The sequence below is a fragment of the Manis javanica genome, chromosome 17 (genome assembly GCF_040802235.1).
Source record: "Manis javanica isolate MJ-LG chromosome 17, MJ_LKY, whole genome shotgun sequence".
Taxonomy (NCBI): Eukaryota; Metazoa; Chordata; class Mammalia; order Pholidota; family Manidae; genus Manis; species Manis javanica.
Genome location: NC_133172.1, coordinates 61,128,224 through 61,144,785, shown reverse-complemented (window position 1 = coordinate 61,144,785; position 16,562 = coordinate 61,128,224). Strand labels below are relative to the sequence as shown.

General features: G+C 56.7%; 1 protein-coding gene across 1 annotated transcript; it reads left to right on the top strand.

Moving 5' to 3' along the window:
• The first annotated feature begins 5,629 nt into the window (after positions 1–5,629).
• Positions 5,630–15,151, top strand: CIBAR2 (CBY1 interacting BAR domain containing 2). Its single transcript, XM_017660090.3, has 9 exons — positions 5,630–5,818; positions 6,812–7,046; positions 8,699–8,767; positions 8,866–8,967; positions 9,102–9,107; positions 9,932–10,036; positions 12,588–12,701; positions 13,981–14,082; positions 14,892–15,151. The coding sequence occupies exons 1-9, from the start codon at positions 5,799–5,801 to the stop codon at positions 15,003–15,005; spliced, it is 867 nt and encodes a 288-aa protein (XP_017515579.3). The 5' UTR covers positions 5,630–5,798; the 3' UTR covers positions 15,006–15,151.
• Positions 15,152–16,562: the final 1,411 nt, after the last annotated feature.

The following is a 16,562-nucleotide window of genomic DNA, read 5'->3' as shown; positions in this document are numbered from 1 at the left end:
GCCTGGCACGGAATAAGAGCCCAGTGAATGTTAGCAACTGTATGTCATTATAGGTGATCAAACCATATACCCTAGTACAGGAATACAAAAGACCGTCCAGGGTGAGAGGGAGGAGCCCAGGTAGACGAGGCATTTGAACATGACCTTAAAGATGGGACTCAGAGCAAGAATGGAAAAGCAGTGACATCAGCAGGTGCTGTGACAAAGTGCTTCGTGGACATTCTTTCACACACTGGCTCTGGAACCCAGCGGAGCAGACGCATTCCATTCTCTTTCTATGGGGAAGCGGGGGTAGCTGCCTCCCCGAGGAACCCAGCAGAGCTGGACTTAGACTTGGACATGGGCCCCACGGTCCTCCCCGAGGGTCTCTGGGCTGAGAACCGCGGCCCCCTTAATGGGTGGAGCAGGAGCTGGGCTGACAGGGAAAGTGCCAGGGGTCTGGTCTGGAGCTTTAGGTCCCATGCCCAGGAGCAGGGAGCAAGGCCAGCGAGGGCATGCAGCCTCCACCACCAGCATCCCCATGGGAGGTCGTCCCTGTGAGCCCTCTGGCCCTCCAGGCCCGGCATTACTTCACTGTCCTTGGCCAGCCCTGGGGAGCGGGTGAAGGGCCAGGTCTTGAAGTAAAAAAGAGTTTCCTGTGGCCACTGTAGCAAATTAGGGGCTTGAAACAACACACATTTGTTATCTCCTGTCCTGGAGGTCAGAGGTCAGAGCAGGAGGCCGTGTCTGGGGGTGTGAAGGGTGGGCCCCCACCTCCCAGGGGCTGCCCCTCATGGGGACTTGGACTCCGCTTCATTCTGCATTGCTATTTGCCGACTCAAGGTCCGGTGGTTAGGAAAGCACACCATGCTGTCTGCTTTCCAGCCATGCCCCTCCCTGAGCTGACCTGGTGCCCCAGTGCAGGCCCACCTAGGACGGGGCCGCTTCCCAGGGTCGGGACCACCCAAGCACCCTTACCAACCAGGACCCAGCTGGGGCTCTGCCTAACCGCAGGCCCCCTGGGGCCTCTCAGCATGTCCCCCAAGCTAGTCTCATAATCCGGAAAAATGCCTTAGCCCAGCAGGGCTGCAAAGCCTTGCCAGCTGGGAGTCCACAGACCTGAATCCAGCCCCCTTCCTGAGTCTACAAACTGGCCTGTGGCTTCAGGCAGAATGTGAAATGTCAGCCCAGTGTGGTGTGGCTGCTAAAAAAAAATAAAGGTGATTGACTCTTCAGCTCCGCTAAAAATGTCCTTGGATCTGAGCCCAGCAAGGTCAGACCCCATGGGGGGACTGGAGACCCTTTGAGCACTCTGCCCAGTTGGCCCTTACAGCCCCGTCCCTCCCAGGGCTACCATGGCCGGATACTGAGGATCCCTGCTCGGTGCCGTGTCATTCCCCCCACCGCCAAGGTAACCCTGTGAGGGTGATGATTACTGTTTCCACTTCACAGATGAGGAAACTGAGGCTCAGAGTGGCTTCCTGGACTGTGGCCCAGCCAGGAGGGGGCATGCTGGCCAGAAGCCTGTGTAGGGATGCGTCCCCAGCAGCAGCCCGGGGCTGGGGAAGAGGGTTGATGCTTGCAAGCCCTAACCATGGACGGAGGAGGGGCTGAATCCAGATCTCAGGTTCACCAGCGCTCTGCAGAGGGAGCTGGAAATGACATCATGTGGGAAAAAGTAGAGAAAACAGGGGGTTTAGCCCAGGAAGAAGCAGTCCAGGGAGGACAGCTCACTGAACAGAGGCAGGACCCAGGACATCTGGGTGCCCCTGCCCAGCTGGGAAGCACGAACCAAGGCCCCAGGAAACCCTGGCAGGCCGATGTGCAGAGACATTCCCCAGAGCAATTGGCCTGGAGTCCACAAAAATGTCAGACTCACGCCAGAAAAGACAGCAGGTGACCCTGGATTAGATCCTGGAGCAGCAGAAAATGATCAGTTTGCTTATTTACTAAGATGACATCACTGGGACAAGTGTGAAATCTGAATCAAGTCTGTAGATTAGATGATAGAGAATATAATATGCAACAGCATTAATTTTCTGACTTTGATATCTGTACAAGAGGCCAGCTCTGCCCTTAGGAAACATACCAGAAACTATTTGGGCAAACGCACATCAGCCATGCAACTTGCTCTCCAGAGGTTTAGAAAAGAAAATACATACATGGAAAGAGAGTAAGACAAATCCAGTAAAACGCTAACAACTGGGGATCTGGGGGAAGGAATGCTTGTATTATTTCTGTGGGACTAAAACTATCCCAAAAAACAAAGCTACAGAACAGAGAGGAAAATCGGTGGCCTGAAAGAAAAAAGCCAGAGGAATTCCCACTTCAAGGAGACTAGTACTGGGCAGGAATCACAGTATGTTCCCAGTCAGCGGACAAGCCAGCTTCGGGGTCATGAGGGGGACCGCGGGGGACCCACGAGTTTCCAGAGAGGCTGTCGGATGCCCGCACTTCCTGAGATAGTTTCCCGGTGTGGCGTCACGTGAGGTCTTGCAGGGGGGTGTCCTTACTCTCGGGAGGTGCACGCAGGATTTGGGGCAACACGTCAGGATGTTTGCATCTCTTATGTGGTTTGCAAAAACACGTTTAAACGGGAGAGAGCGCCTGTGTGCTCTGCACGGGGCTGCACAGGGGCGCCTGCAGGTTTTCTCCAGGATACGGACCAGCTGGCCCCGCAGCCAAGGGCAGTGACGGGGCCCGGGGCGGGGGAGGCAGCCGGGCGGGGGCTCCCTCCGCATCCCCTACCCGGGCTGGTGGCTGTTCCTCTCTGGCCACAAGATGTCTCTGTGGGGCCCGGTTCCAAGGCAGCTTGCATTCTTTAAAGTGCCTTAACGTTGCTAAGGTGTGAACCGAGCCTTTGCCCTTTCTGGCCGTCCGGGGCTCGGCCTCCCTCGGGGGCTCGGGCAGTCGTCCTGGGAGGGGCTTGCTCCCGTGGAGTCGCGCGGCGGGCTGGGCTCTCCCGCGGGGCAGTCCCCATTACGGGGTCTCTGCTGCCCTCTGGTGGCCGTTGCCTGTAACGCAGACCCCACCTCCTTGCGTTGCAGGCAGCCCCTCCTTGTCCTAGCAGAGATGAGGTCTCCAGAGAAGCTGACCCAGCTGGCTAGATGGGGTCCGTTTTAAGGAATTGGCTCATGCGACTGTGGGGGCCAGCAAGCCTGAAATCCACGGTGGGCAGGAGCAGATGCAGTGGAAGGAGGATCTTCATCTCCGGGAAACCTCACTTTTGCGCTGAGGTCTTCACCTGATTGGGTGAGGCCCACCACATTCTCGAGGGGCACCTCCCGTACTTAGGGCCGACTGACTGTAAATGCTGCCTGCATGTGCCAGATACTTTCCCAGCAACACCCAGATGCCTGTTTGAGGAAATGGCTGGATACTATTGGGCAAAGGAACAGACAGAAACCCACCCACAGCAGTTGGCTAACTGAAAAGACCACATTCTAAAGTGAAATTTCATGTCTCGAATTATGCTGTCCTGCCCACTTCCAACTTCTGCTCTTGAAAGAAAACCCACCCTTTGGTAAGAAAAAGAGTCTGTTATGGCTTCTATTATGGGAGCAGAGAGTGTGGTAAAGCCACTTAGAAGCCACAAGTTCTTCTAAGAAGGGGAGTGGAAGCAAAGGGGGCCAGGGCGCTGCTCCGTAAGGGGAGGCTTGCTTGTGTTGAAGCTGATGGGAAGGACATGGAGGGATGGAGATGGGGTGCTTATTGGCCAAGGACCTGAGAAGGCGCCCAGTAGGGGACCCAGTGCCCCAGGGCCGCGGAGCCTTGGCGGGAGGGTGCCTCCACCCCACGGGCACCTCCCAGCACAGGAGCAACTCAGTGAGGCTTGTGCATGAAAACTAGCCTCCCAGTGGGGTGATCCAAAGTATATGGCGCGGTCCCTCCCCCCCGGGGCTGGCCTCTTCAGGGAGAGACGAGAGGAAACAGCGCAGGGGTGCAGGGGGTGGGACTGCGATGTCCAGGAGGGGACAGGTGTGAACTCAGATGGCCCAGAGACCATGCAGGCCAGCCAGCCCCTCCAGGGACAGAGGGGACCCAGGAGGCCAGCAGAGCTGCACAGGTCCCTCTTGGGCCCGGACTGAGTGTGCTGGCAGCCATACAAAATGACCAAAGCTGGTGTGAAGTGGGAGGTGAATTCCCTCAGCTCTGGAGCCAGAGGTACAAACTTGGGGTGTCCTTCCCGCCCCTCAGCTCCTGTGTCGGCCTCCTGCCCCTGCAGTTACACGGTTGCCATCCCTGGGCACAGCTGCTCCCTCTTCTTATGACACCAGAGCCCACCCTACTCCAGAGTGACTCACCTCCGCTAACTATATCTGCAGGGACCCGATTTCCAAATATGGTCACTTTCTGAGATGCTGGGGGGACATTCGGTGGGGACAGTCCAACTCAGTGCGGTCCCTAGAAACACAGGGAGCCGAGAACAGGAGAGGGACCCGACCCACAGCACCACACGGGGCAGGGGTACAGGAGCCCCCTGCCCTGCCCGGCATCAGACGGGGAATAGCTGAGGAATGGCCAGCCAAGCCTCAGAGGACTGGTCAGAGCTGCAGCGCGGTACGTCAGGGGAGGTGGTGCACCCCCAGATGGACGGTGGTGGGAATAAGCTGAGTGAAGTCTGCATTGCTCAGGGCCCACAGAGAACAGAGGGCACAGAGCAATGTGTGGGGGCAGGCAGCTGGCACAGGACAGAGGGGCACCCAGGGCCAGCCCCGGACGGCATGGTGCTCACACCTGCCGTAGTCACCCATCCCAAGGACTCGGGGTGGGTGTCTGGCCTGCCTCGTCTCTTTATCCTTACACCAGGGACATATTTCTCCTACAGGTGAGGCAAGGAGATATTGTCAGAATCCCATGATAGGGGAGGAGACCCGCCCAGAGAGGTCAGGTGACTTGCCCAAGGTCACACTGCAGGGCTGGGGCTGGGATTTGAACCTGTATTTAACTGACTCTAAAGTCACCGCTTTTATATACACTTTGTAATAAAGGTTCCTTACACAACCCTCCAGCTGACCAGCGAGTCCCGCAGAGGCCGCGGTCACAACTTTCTGCTGCTCTTACCTCGTGCGCCCCCTGCCTGTCCCAACAAACCTCGTATCATTGCTGCTGTTACTTTCGTATTTCTTTGCTTTCTGTGAAATACATGTGCACGGAGACGCACGGATCTTAGTCAATGGTGTACGATGTCCTTTAGTACAGTTTTCTTTGTGCTGGTAGTTTCTTCTGTGTTATCTGCATTTTCTTACTTTTCGAACAATGAGCAGTTACTGTTTTTATAATAAGAGGAAAAGAAAATGACAAAAACATGAAGGATATGTTTTTGGGCTGGTGCCTGGTCCGCTCCATTCAGCCACAGGCTTGAGGAGCCCCCAGATTTACTCTGTGCTTCTTCCCACACCTGCCCTGAGAAACCAGCCCCGGGGGAAGGGCGGCAGCTGCCTCCCTGTGCGCAGGAAGGGGCAGGACCCAGGCAAGCTGCCCAAAACTCAGGCCCTGCTGCCTCCTGGAGAACCCGGACACAGCCCGGTTCCAAGGAGCCTCCCTCTTCAAAGGGGTTGGGGGCCTCTCTGGGACACCCCTAAGCAGGCTGGGTGAGGCTGCCTGACCCTCTGGGGAGAGGTTGCCAGGCAACTAGCCGAGGCTCCGCCTAGGGTGGCTGTGGATGGCCACGTTGCCTGGCAACCAGGTAGCTGTGTCCCTTGAGCTGGGTCCACACAGCTGCGGCCCAGCCCTGCCTGGCTTCTCCCGGGCCTGCGGGACCCCTGGGGCCCTATTCTTATTCCCAGACACCAGGACAGCTGGTGCCTCTGGTCACAATGAATGCTGTTCTCTTCAGGTGAGTGGCCCTGCGCTGGCCCCAGCTGGGAGGGAGGGGTGGCGGGGTTTGGGGGCAGCTGGGACTGCTGGGGCTGGGGTTGTGGTAAGATGTGCCCCCCTTCCAATCCACCTCATCTCAAGGTCAAGGGAAGACGGAGCTCCAGAACCTGACCTCTGTTTCTCCAGCATTTATTGCCCACAGCTCTGGGGTAGCCACATTCACAGGGTCCGCCCCCTCCTCCCGTCACTCACCTCCACCTGGCAAACCCCTCTTCATGCTTCAAAGTCCCACCAGATATCACCCCTTCTGTGGAATCGTCCCTGTCCCCTCTGCTGATCCTATCACTGCGTTCTCGCAGCTCGCCTGTCCTTTACCTGTTTATTCTGATGCCTGGTGATTTGTCCAGACCCACGGGGTGTACAACACAGAGCCAGCCCTCCCGCAGACCGTGGGCCCCAGTCAATGATAACGTGTCCATCATGGCTCATCAGCTGTAACAGATGCCTGCACACTGCAGGGCGTGGAACTGTTTCAGGCACAGCGTCTGTGGGAACTCTGTACTTTCCACCAGTTTTTCTGTAAATCTAAGACTGGTCCCCAAAAAAGTTCCTTAATGCTTTAAAAAGCTTCAGAATTTGGAGAAGGGAAAGAATTCAATGGCTTGGAGAAAACATGGAAGTGGGGATTTCAGAGGAAAGAGGTCACGGCAGCTAGGGATGGCTGGAATACAGGTTAACCCTGCCAGGAAGATAAAAGCTCGGCTAACGGGCCCCAGGGAGGGGAGTTTGAACCCTCGTTTGCTTTCCCACCAGGCCACTGACAGCCATGCATCCAGCTGGTCTGCCCAATGGGCCGACACTGGACAGTGGACATTATCCTGGGGACCAGGCACCTGGCATGGTGTTCAGAACCCAGGAGGAGAATGGGAGGGGGGTGTCCCCGCATCACTGGCTCTCCTGACCTGGTGGGCGTCCCTGCCCGGAATGGCCCCTCAGGTTCCCGCCTCCCCAGGGACAGCCAGGTGAGGGTGATGGAGGACACCGTGACCAACGCCGAGAAGTACTTTGGCCAGTTCTGCTCACTGCTGGCAGCCTACACCCGCAAGACGGCCCGGCTTCGGGACAAGGCCGACCAGCTGGTCAAACAGCTCATTGGCTTTGCCAACACGGAGAACCCTGAGATGCGGGCCACCATGAGGAGCTTCGCAGAGGACCTGGCCAAAGTGCAGGACTACCGGCAGGCCGAGGTGGGTAGGGCCGCCCAGGACCTGGGTCCCATTGCTGGGCTCCAGTCTGAGGGTTGGAGGCGCCCTATGGGGTCACAGCCCTATGGGGAGTGTCTCCTCCCCAAAAGGTGTCCTCAGCGGGCGGACACAACACCCCATTCCCTCCCAGGTCAGGCCTCCATTTACAAGACTGAGAGCCTGGAGCTGTGCAGAGCTGGACAAGGGACGAGCAGACCCAGGACACCGGTCCCCAGGGCCACAGCTGCGGGCTCCCTGCATCCTAGGCCGCAGGCAGTGCCCAGGGCCCAGAGAACAATGGTCGGGGGGTGAGGGCACAGAGACTGCAGGTGCTAGAATTCACAGTAAAATTCTGCCCCAGAAAATCCCCTCTGACTTAGAGAACAGGGCAGCTTTCCTTCTGAGTACCCATGAAGCCAGCCGGGCTGCAGCGAGGTCGTGGTGCCCCAGTGAGAGACGGCAAGCCGGGCAGAAGCCCCGTACCCGCGCAGCCCGGCAGATGCAGCGCAGCCCACACGGCGCGGGTTCCCAAGACAGGGGATACCTTGCCCTCGGGTAAGGGGTCTTGGCAGCACCGTTTGTCACCCAGGACTTCCCGATACCCTCGTGACTGGGCGGCTGCCTGTGTCAGCTCATCATCTTTACCCAAAGGCAAACAAAACTTGTATCTCCTGGTGAGCGGGTAGCTACAGCTTGGAGCCAGGCCCCCGGGGGGTGCTGTCTTCCCTGGTGTTTACATTCCGCCTTGACGACTGCCATTGCCCGCTTGTAAACCCAGCAAGAAGCTTGTTTAGCTTTTAAAGAGATTTACATACATCCTGAAGGGACAGAGAAAGGACTTACAATTGCACGTTTTCTAAACGAAAATGCTGTAAGGGAGAGGATGAGAAAGTCCCTTTTCCTTTTGGAACCTGGGAAAAATTAATATTTTTTTAGCCTTTGTGTTCACTCTAACAGGGTCCTAAGCCTTAATGAAGGAGAAGGAAGGGGCTCTGTGGGGATTCCAGCTGCCCTGGCCCATCTGGATTTTCAGGGGACCCCTAATGTCAAGGCAACAGCCTCAACTGGAATCTTGTTAGAAAAGCAGAATCTCAGGCCCACCCTGGACCACTGAACCCGAGCCTCTGAGAGGATGGCAGGCGGTCAGGGTGCTAAGGAGCCCCTGGGGGGACTCCTATGCCTGGCACTTAGGCACTGGCCAGGGTATGAGGCATGTCCCCCACCCCTGCTGACCCTGCCGTGTCCTTGGAGGCTGCATGGTGCAGCTGGCTCTGAATCCCACGTTTTTCTGGGTCCTTTGTGGGTCTATCTAGCCTCCCCAAAGAGATCCTAATGCGTTTTGGAAAAGTGAAATAGCCATGGGTCGTAATGAACTGTCTCAAAACCCTGATGGGTGGGCCATTCTGCTCATCCTACAGATGAGAAGACAAGGCTTAGCAAGATGAGATGTATTGCCTGAGCCTTGGGAGGTAGAGCCCTGAGCCCAGGTGGGCACCAAGGGAAGCGGGAGGGTGTCTCGTGCTTCCCCCTGGCCTCTGTGGCCCCACTGCGCAGCTCTGGGTGTGCAGACCACACCCTGTAATGTGGGCTGGAGGCCGAGCAGCCTCCAAACACCTCCCTGGCGCCTGATTCTCTGCACGTCTGTGACCCCCCAGGTGGAGAGGCTGGAGACCAAGGTCATCAACCCCCTGAAACTCTACGGGGTGCAGATAAAGCAGACGCGGGTGAGCGAGGGGACTGTGCTGCAGAGGCGCGCTAGAAAGGGGAGGCGGCGTTCGGGTCTGGCCACGTTGGGTCCCCAATACGCTTCTCTTTCCTTTAGGCTGAGATCAAGAAATTCAAGCATGTCCGGAAAAACGAAATCAAACAACTGGAAAAGCTGGAGAAACTGAGACAGAAGTCGCCTTCCGATAGGCACATGATCGTATCCTTCCCTGGAAGTCAGGCCTGGGCTGCTGGGCCAGGGCGGCCCTTTGTTGAAGGTGGCCTCTGGGTAGGGATGGCAGGGCCCCCAAGGGGTTGCTGGTCCAGCTGGATCCTTAACAGCACCTTTCTCAGTCCCAGGTGAGTGGCCCACGTCTGTCTGGGGGAGGTAGACTCGCACGCAGGTGAGGAATGACCGCACAAAATGTCAAGGTGAGCTTTGTCCTGGGCAGGTGTGAGCAGGCCCTGAGCTCAGGGTGGCCAAAGGTTCAGGGAAAGCAATTGGTTGGGGGTCAGGAGACCTGGGTTCTTCCCATCATCAACACTCTTCAGCAAGCCAGCAAGTCACTGCCCTCCGAGGCCCCATTTCCTTATCAGGGTTACCTGTTTAATGATCACATGAGGCCGATGCTTCTAACCCCATTGTCTGGATGAGGAAACAGGCTGGGAAAGGTGACTTGCCCAAGGTCACACAGGTTAGGGGCAAACCTAACTCTGAGGGTGTCTGACTTTAAAATGCAGTATCTTTGTGCACCTGGTGTAGAGTCGGGTCACATAAATGTCGATCAAAGGAACCAGTGAATTAGTTAATTACCTAAGACATTCCGCACAGAAACTAATGATCATGAATGTAGAAACCCTGTTAGAACGACAGCTCAGTGGATGCCCACTGTTTAAGTCTTACAACAACCCTGCATGGCAAGTCTTATTACCGTGCCATTTACAGACAAGGAAGTTGAGGCTCAGAGAGGCTAAGTGACTTGCCCAAGGTCACACAGCTAGTAAGCAGGCCTGTCTGAGCAGCACCGGCCCCTTCTACTTGGCTATTTCTTCAATGACCAAATTATCAAGAGATGCCATGAGGCAGGGAACTGGCCCAGAAGTAGGAGAAGGAACTGAGAAGGATCCAGAATGGTGTCTAAAGGCCAGAACCACCCCACGACACCTTCCATCTCTGGGGCCAGGCGGAGACCAGTGTCCAGAGGGCCTCAGTGGATGCCAGCCGCACCACCCACCAGCTGGAGGAGGCGGTGGACGCCTTCCAGAAGCAGAAGCTGAAGGACCTACAGGTGGGGGCGTTGGGCCCTGTGTTGGAAGTGTTCGTGCACACGTGTGTCTGTGTATTTGCATGTGTGCGCATGTGTACTGTGTGTGTGTGAGCTTGTGCCCTTGTGGCTCTGGGGCCCGGGCTCCCAGGACAGTTAATCCTGGCTAACCTTGGCCTGTCGGGTAAGAGGGCTGCTACTCAGCTGTCCACCCGGAAGCCAGCACTGGCAGACTTGCCCCTCGACAGCCTGGCCCAGCTGCCCACCAGGAGACCTTGGCAGACTTCGCCCCCACCCCTGCCCCTTCCCCTCCATGCCAGGATTTGCCCTGACTTCCTACTTCCCTCTGTGAAGCCCTAAACACCCTTCTCTGGGGCAGGCATGGGCAGCTTCGTCCTTCCACCTGGACCCCACCCAATGCACCCCAGAATCCTAGGCCCTGACCCCAGCCAATCATAGAGATCCTCCATACCCAGTCTTCCAAACTGCAGCCCCAGAAATCTCACGAAAGGCAGCTGCTATCTGTCACTCCTGGATTTAGTGCCCTCTCCCCTGTTCTAAGGGTAAAGTCCCAAGGCCCAGAGGCACCCAGCCTTGGCTTGGATGCCCACCCCAAATTCAAGGGCTCCAACCTCTTCACACCTCAGGACCTTTGCACACACCGTGCCCTCTGTCCTTCCTCTTCATGGACTTAACACCTCATCCTTCATCGGGACTTGCCTGGGCCCCCAGCTCATCAGCCCCAGTGAACTCTCTGCTCAGCTCCTTCTGGGGGTGGAGTCAATGTTATCTTTAATTCACTCATTAATCTAAGAAATGCTGAATTTACACCTACTGTGTGCCAGGCACTGGGCCTGGAGCTGGGACTCCACAGCCAGAAAAGCCAGACTCCTGTCCTCAGGGGGCTGACGCCTTGGAGGAGACTGTGAAACGCGCCATTCACCAGGCACGGAAGGCTGTCCCGCCTCCCACACTGACAGGGGCGCCTGGGCAGACCTGCCTGTGTCCCCTGCTGGGTGGCCAGCCTGCCACTAGCAGCTCTCAGTAAATATCTGGGGAATGAATTAGTGTGCAGGTGAGTGAAATACCGGCGGTTACAGCTCAGGCATCCGTGCTGTGGGCAGGACCCAAACCACCAGGCCTGTGATGAAGCACCTGATGTTTATGAGGCTGGAGAGCAGGTGGCGGGGTGGGGCGCTGGCCAGGAAAAGCCTAGGACCAGATCCTCGGCCTCCGCGCGGCCAGGGGCCAGCAGAAGCATGCAGTTTCAAACGGCATCCTTTAAACCTCTGGGATTAAGTTTGTAAGAGATGCTTATTCAAACCATCCCCGAAAAAGCCCTCCAAATTTTGAAAGATAAAAACCAGAACTTGAAAACATGATTACCACCACATGGCGTTAGGTTGCATTTCTAACACAATGACTGTCTTTACAACGCTCTGACTCCTGTAAACAAGGAAATGCCTTCCCACAGGGGTCCACGTACCTGAGCATGCCTCGAAGTCACCTGCAGGGCCTTCCTCAGTGCAGACCACGGAGCCACAGGCCCACCCTGGAGCCCCATTCAGTGGGTCTGGGTGGGCTGGAGAATTCGCACTGCTGACCAGCTTGGGGTGGGGCTGGTGCCGCACGGTGTACATGGATGGGGGACAGCTGCCCCGGCTGAGTCTCGTAGGGCTCTGTGACCTGGGTCTACCCTTGTCCCTCTGTGCAGATGAAGAAACAGGCTCAGAGAGGATAAGTCATTTCCTCGGGGTCACTTGCCAGCAAATGGCAGGAGGCAGCTTGCCCCTGCCTGTGGACTGGCAGCTGGGAGCACCTCTGGCTCTCAGGTGCGGAGATGGGAGGCAGGTATTCCCAGCAGTCTGGGCCCCCTGCCCTTTTCTCTCCCAGGCTGACTTGGAGGCTTCCTGGGAGGCGGCCTCCCCCAGCAGCCGTATCCCGTGACCTGTGACGTGCTGTTTCCAAACTGCAGGCTCCTCCCCCCTGCCCTGCACTGAGCTTTCGTCCTGCTGGGCCCACGGCAAAGCAGCGCTTAGTAGGGCTGGGCATGGTGTAGTAGGAAATCTGCAAGAGCTTGCTGAGCTGAGCGGAGCCCTCTAATCAAGAGAAACTGACTTCTCTTGTCTCATTCCATTTTGACAAGATGACTTGGGCTGTGGGCCCAGCCCAGCGATGTCTACTGGCAGCCCCCACATCCCTCCTGGGAGACCCACTTGCAGGCCCTGGGTGGCAGGGGCTGAAGATTTTGTAGCCATCACCTGTAAACGCCTGTCCTCGGGGTGAGGGGGCAGAGGCTGCACAGATGAGCCCAGGGGCAGCCGAGGGAAGGACCCTCAGAGTCCTCGCGGAGAGGCAAGCCCTCCACATTTCTGCAACGATCCCTGTGTGAGGCAGCCTTTGAATGGGAATATATTTATCTGTTCACACAAAAATAAACTAGAAGTAACAGTGACCTAGACCTGTCCCCAGGAGGACGGAACACCCCTGCCCCCAGTTTGTCCATGTTTGTGGGGACCCCAGGCCTCTCCCTCTGATAGTCTTAGTTATGCGATTTGCGCTTCTCTCCCCATAGAAAATTTTTTTGGACTTTGTAACCATTGAGATGATCTTCCATGCCAAAGCAGTGGAGGTGTATTCCAGTGCCTTCCAGGCCCTGGAGAACTACGACTTGGACAGAGACCTGGAGGTAGGTCCCAAACGCCCCCTTTTCTGTCAGTGGTGGTTTGTTGGCAACATTTTGCAGTTTTTACAATTTTGAAGACTTTTAAATATCTGTCCCCAGGTGCCTAATCTAAAGGTGGGGAATTTCCACAACGCTGTTATCTGGAGCATCAATGGGTTTATGGTCACTTGGGTGTTTAAACCAACAATCAACAGGGACAAAAGGCATCTGCAGACAGGCGCCCGCTGCAGGTTGGGCGTAGACGGAGGGCTTGCTATCCGCCTGCCTCCGGCCTGATTAAAATCTAGCCTGAGCTGAGTCATCCGAGCTGGGTGGAACCGCAGCCGCTCCCACGAATTGCCTCCTGTGGTTCTGGGGCCCCACGGCTCACAGTGGGGTCTGACTTTGGTTTTCAGCTGCTCAGTAGCTGGGGCTGGCGGTGCTTCAAAGGCTTCCTCACTCACATCTGGTAGGTGGTGGCTGTCATCCTTGTACAGGACAGGCCACGGGATTTGCAGAGTCCAATGCAAAATAAAACTGTGGGCCCTTTGTTCAACAATTACCAAGGATTTCCAGATGTCACCGGCAGAGTATTACACCATGCATGGGGCCCTCCTGAGCGTGGGGGCCCTGGGTGACTTCAGGAGCCACACACTCACAAAGCCTGTCCTGTCTGGGTCCTCAGCAAGGTCTGTAGCCTGAACACCTACCCGTGGCCTCTCCCTGTGGCATGGGCTTCCTCTTGGCATGGTGGCTGGTCTAAGAGCAAGCATCTTGAGACAGAGCCAGGTGGAAATTGTGTCACCTTTTATGACCTCCCTTAAAAGTAGTTTAGTGTTATTCTGCAGCTGTCTTTTCCTTAGGAGTGAGTTGGTAGGGCCGCATTCAAGGGGAGGAGAATTATATTCCAGCTCCCGATGGGAGACCTGTGAGAGGGCATGCCTCGGTGGGCAAGCGTTAAAATCGCCGTCTATGGTTAAATGCCGATCGGATGGGCAATATTCCATAATATCCTCTGGCGGGGGAGCGTGATCTCTGATTTCCCAGGGTGACTGTGGATGTGTTACTTAGCCTCTCTGGGCCTCACTTTCCCCATCTAAAAGGCGGATGGTAATGCCCACCTACCTGGCTGCTGTAGATTACATGGAATCACAAGCAGATGCCCCAGGCAGGACCTGGTGTGGGTGGGGTCCCTGCAGAGCTAGCTGGGCACCGGCCCCTCACCGCACCGTCTCTCCTTCCCACCCCCACCCCTCCTCTGTTTTCCGATGGGCCTCGCCCCACCGTGGTCTCTCCTAAGCAGGATTTTAGAGTGAAGATGCGTGGGGTCTATGAGCACAGCGACGCTCGGCTGCTCACGGACACCTTCCCGTCTCAGGCGGTCCCGTGGTCCTTCGCTGGCCAGGTGAGCCCTGAGGGCAGGGCCATTCAGCCTGTGACAGAGTGAAGTGCGGGGGGGAGGCTGTCTGAGAACCAGGATGTGAAGGAAGCAGGGCCCGGGAGGGGGAGAGCTGCCCTAGGGTCTGACCTGGACTTGCTGCAAGTGGAATCAGTAAAATGCTAAGGGCTTCGAGGCCGCCCCAGGCGCTGAGCGCCCCCTAGAGGCCTCTGGACTGTGTCCCCTTGAGGAGCAGAGGGCCCTGGACTGTCCACCGCTGCTGCCCGGGGCCCGGGTCTGTGGGTTTCAGAAGTCAGGGTTTCTCAGACTTCAGGGAACCAATACAGTGCCTACATTACCTGTTACCTTGGGCCCAGCAGGGCCTGTAATCAGGCACATTGCTGTTCTGCAGGGAAACCTTCGAGGGTGCAGCCAAGCAGGCCAAGTAAAGGCTGTAATCAGCCTCATGCCAACCAGGGTACAGGGTAAGGTTAGTCACCCAGTGAGTGGACATGGGGGCTGCGCCCAGTGTGTGGAGGAGCAGGGGGTGTCCCATAGCTTTCTGCATAAGTCTCTCTAAAGGCAGAGGACACAGTACTGCCCCCCAGCCAGATGCAGGGGCCCAAACCCACATCTCCTCAGCTGTGTGCCCTTGGGAAAGTTCCTGAGCCTCTCTGTGCTTTACAGGCCTCACCTGCAAAAGTGGGCTATTAATAGTGTCCCCTGTGGGGCTGTGGTGAGCATTGGGTGAACAAACCTACATGATGCACTGAGAAAACCCTCAGTACTTGTCACCATTGTTATTTTTCTTGGTGCTGCTGTGTGGCGATGCTTAGGGCACTCAGAGCACCACCCGGAGCCGGGGGACGGAGGAGGAGAGCGTGGACGACTCTGCCGGGGAGGACCCTGTGGAGGACCTCGGGGGCCGGGGGCCAGGGCTCCATCAGTAGGACAGCACCTCCTCCATCGGGAGACTGGCCCTGGGTGCTTGGGGGTGGGTGGGGCTCTGTGTCCCCCCGTCCCCAGTGAGTCACATGTCCTCTGAGCTCCAGTTTCCTCATCTGTACAGATGCTCAATAAATGCCAAGTGCTCATACCCTGAGTCGTGCTGGGACTCACCTCCCACCTTAGGACTTGTGGGCTCGGCTGTTCATGCTGAGAACTTGGTCAAGGGTGAGCCTCCCAGGGCTGCAGAAACCAAGGACCACAACCTGGGGTGCGGGGGGGCCGAAACCACAGAAATGTCTGGGGTTCTGGAGGCCTGAAGTCTGAAATCGAGGTACTGGCAGGGGGGCCCCTGCTGAGGGCTCTCCCGGCTCCTGGTGGTCGCTGCCATCTTTGGGGATCCTTGGATTGTGGACCGGTCGCTGTCATCTTCATCGGTCGCTGTCATCTTCATCCTCCCGTGGCGCTGTCCCTGTGTGTGTCCAAATCCCCTCGTGTTGTAAGGACACAGCCGACTTGGCGTAGGGGCCCACCCTCTCCAGCATGACCTCATGCTAACTAATCACAGCTGTATAGCCTATTCCCAAATACGGCTGCACTCCAGAGCCCTGGGGGCTGGGGGGACATGAGTCACCCCAGAACACACGGATGAGATGTGCCAGCATGAGATCATTGCATGGTTTGTATCACCCACAGTGATTCGTACTACCCCAAATCCAGCTCTGTGGCACCTCCTCAGGGAAGCCCACCCTGATTCTACCATGACTCCATGGACACTCACTCCAAACGTAACTAAAACATTTTTCTTATATAATTGACAAAATATCATCAGATTATATTGTATATAGATATTACCTCTTACACACTTACGCTAGAAACACTTATATGCATGTGTTCATGTGCATGCACACACACAAGTGTACCAACCCGACAATTTCTGAAGGAAAATGACCTTGCTCATTCACCTTGTGGTGTCTGGCACACAGTAAGCTGATGGCGTGAGGGGCCTCCCACCTTCCCTCTGGCCCCTGTGCACGAGGAGACCACCTGTTCCGATTCCAGGGTGGACAGCGGGCTGAGCCTTCCACGTCACCATGTCTTGGGAAGCGGCCCCAAATTTCAGAGCTTCTCTCTCTTCAGGCCTCCAGGAGGTGGGGTGGGCAGGGGCCGGGGGCTGCTGGCTTTCTGGTCCCTCTGAGCCTGGGTCAGACTTTGTTCCTCCCCACGTGTCCCTTGCTGTGTCTCTCCTGGTCGCCTGGGGCAACCCCCCTCACCGCGTCCTGGGGCAGTCTGAGTAGGTTCTGTGCAGGAGGGAAGGAATACTTCCTGGGGCATTAACAAGCGACTTCAGGAGTAGGAGCCTGGTCCCAAGCGTGGGAAGAGGGGCTGGGGAGCGGTTCTGGCGAGAGCCTGGGGGGCTGCGGCCGGACGGGGTCAGAGGGCAGTGAGGGGAAGAAGCCGCCACTCGCCGTGTTCCAGGTGCTTTGATGGGGTCAGAGGTAGAATGAATACAAGTTACAAGGAAAATTAAAAAACTTTAATGGTTTACATTTCTTTTATAT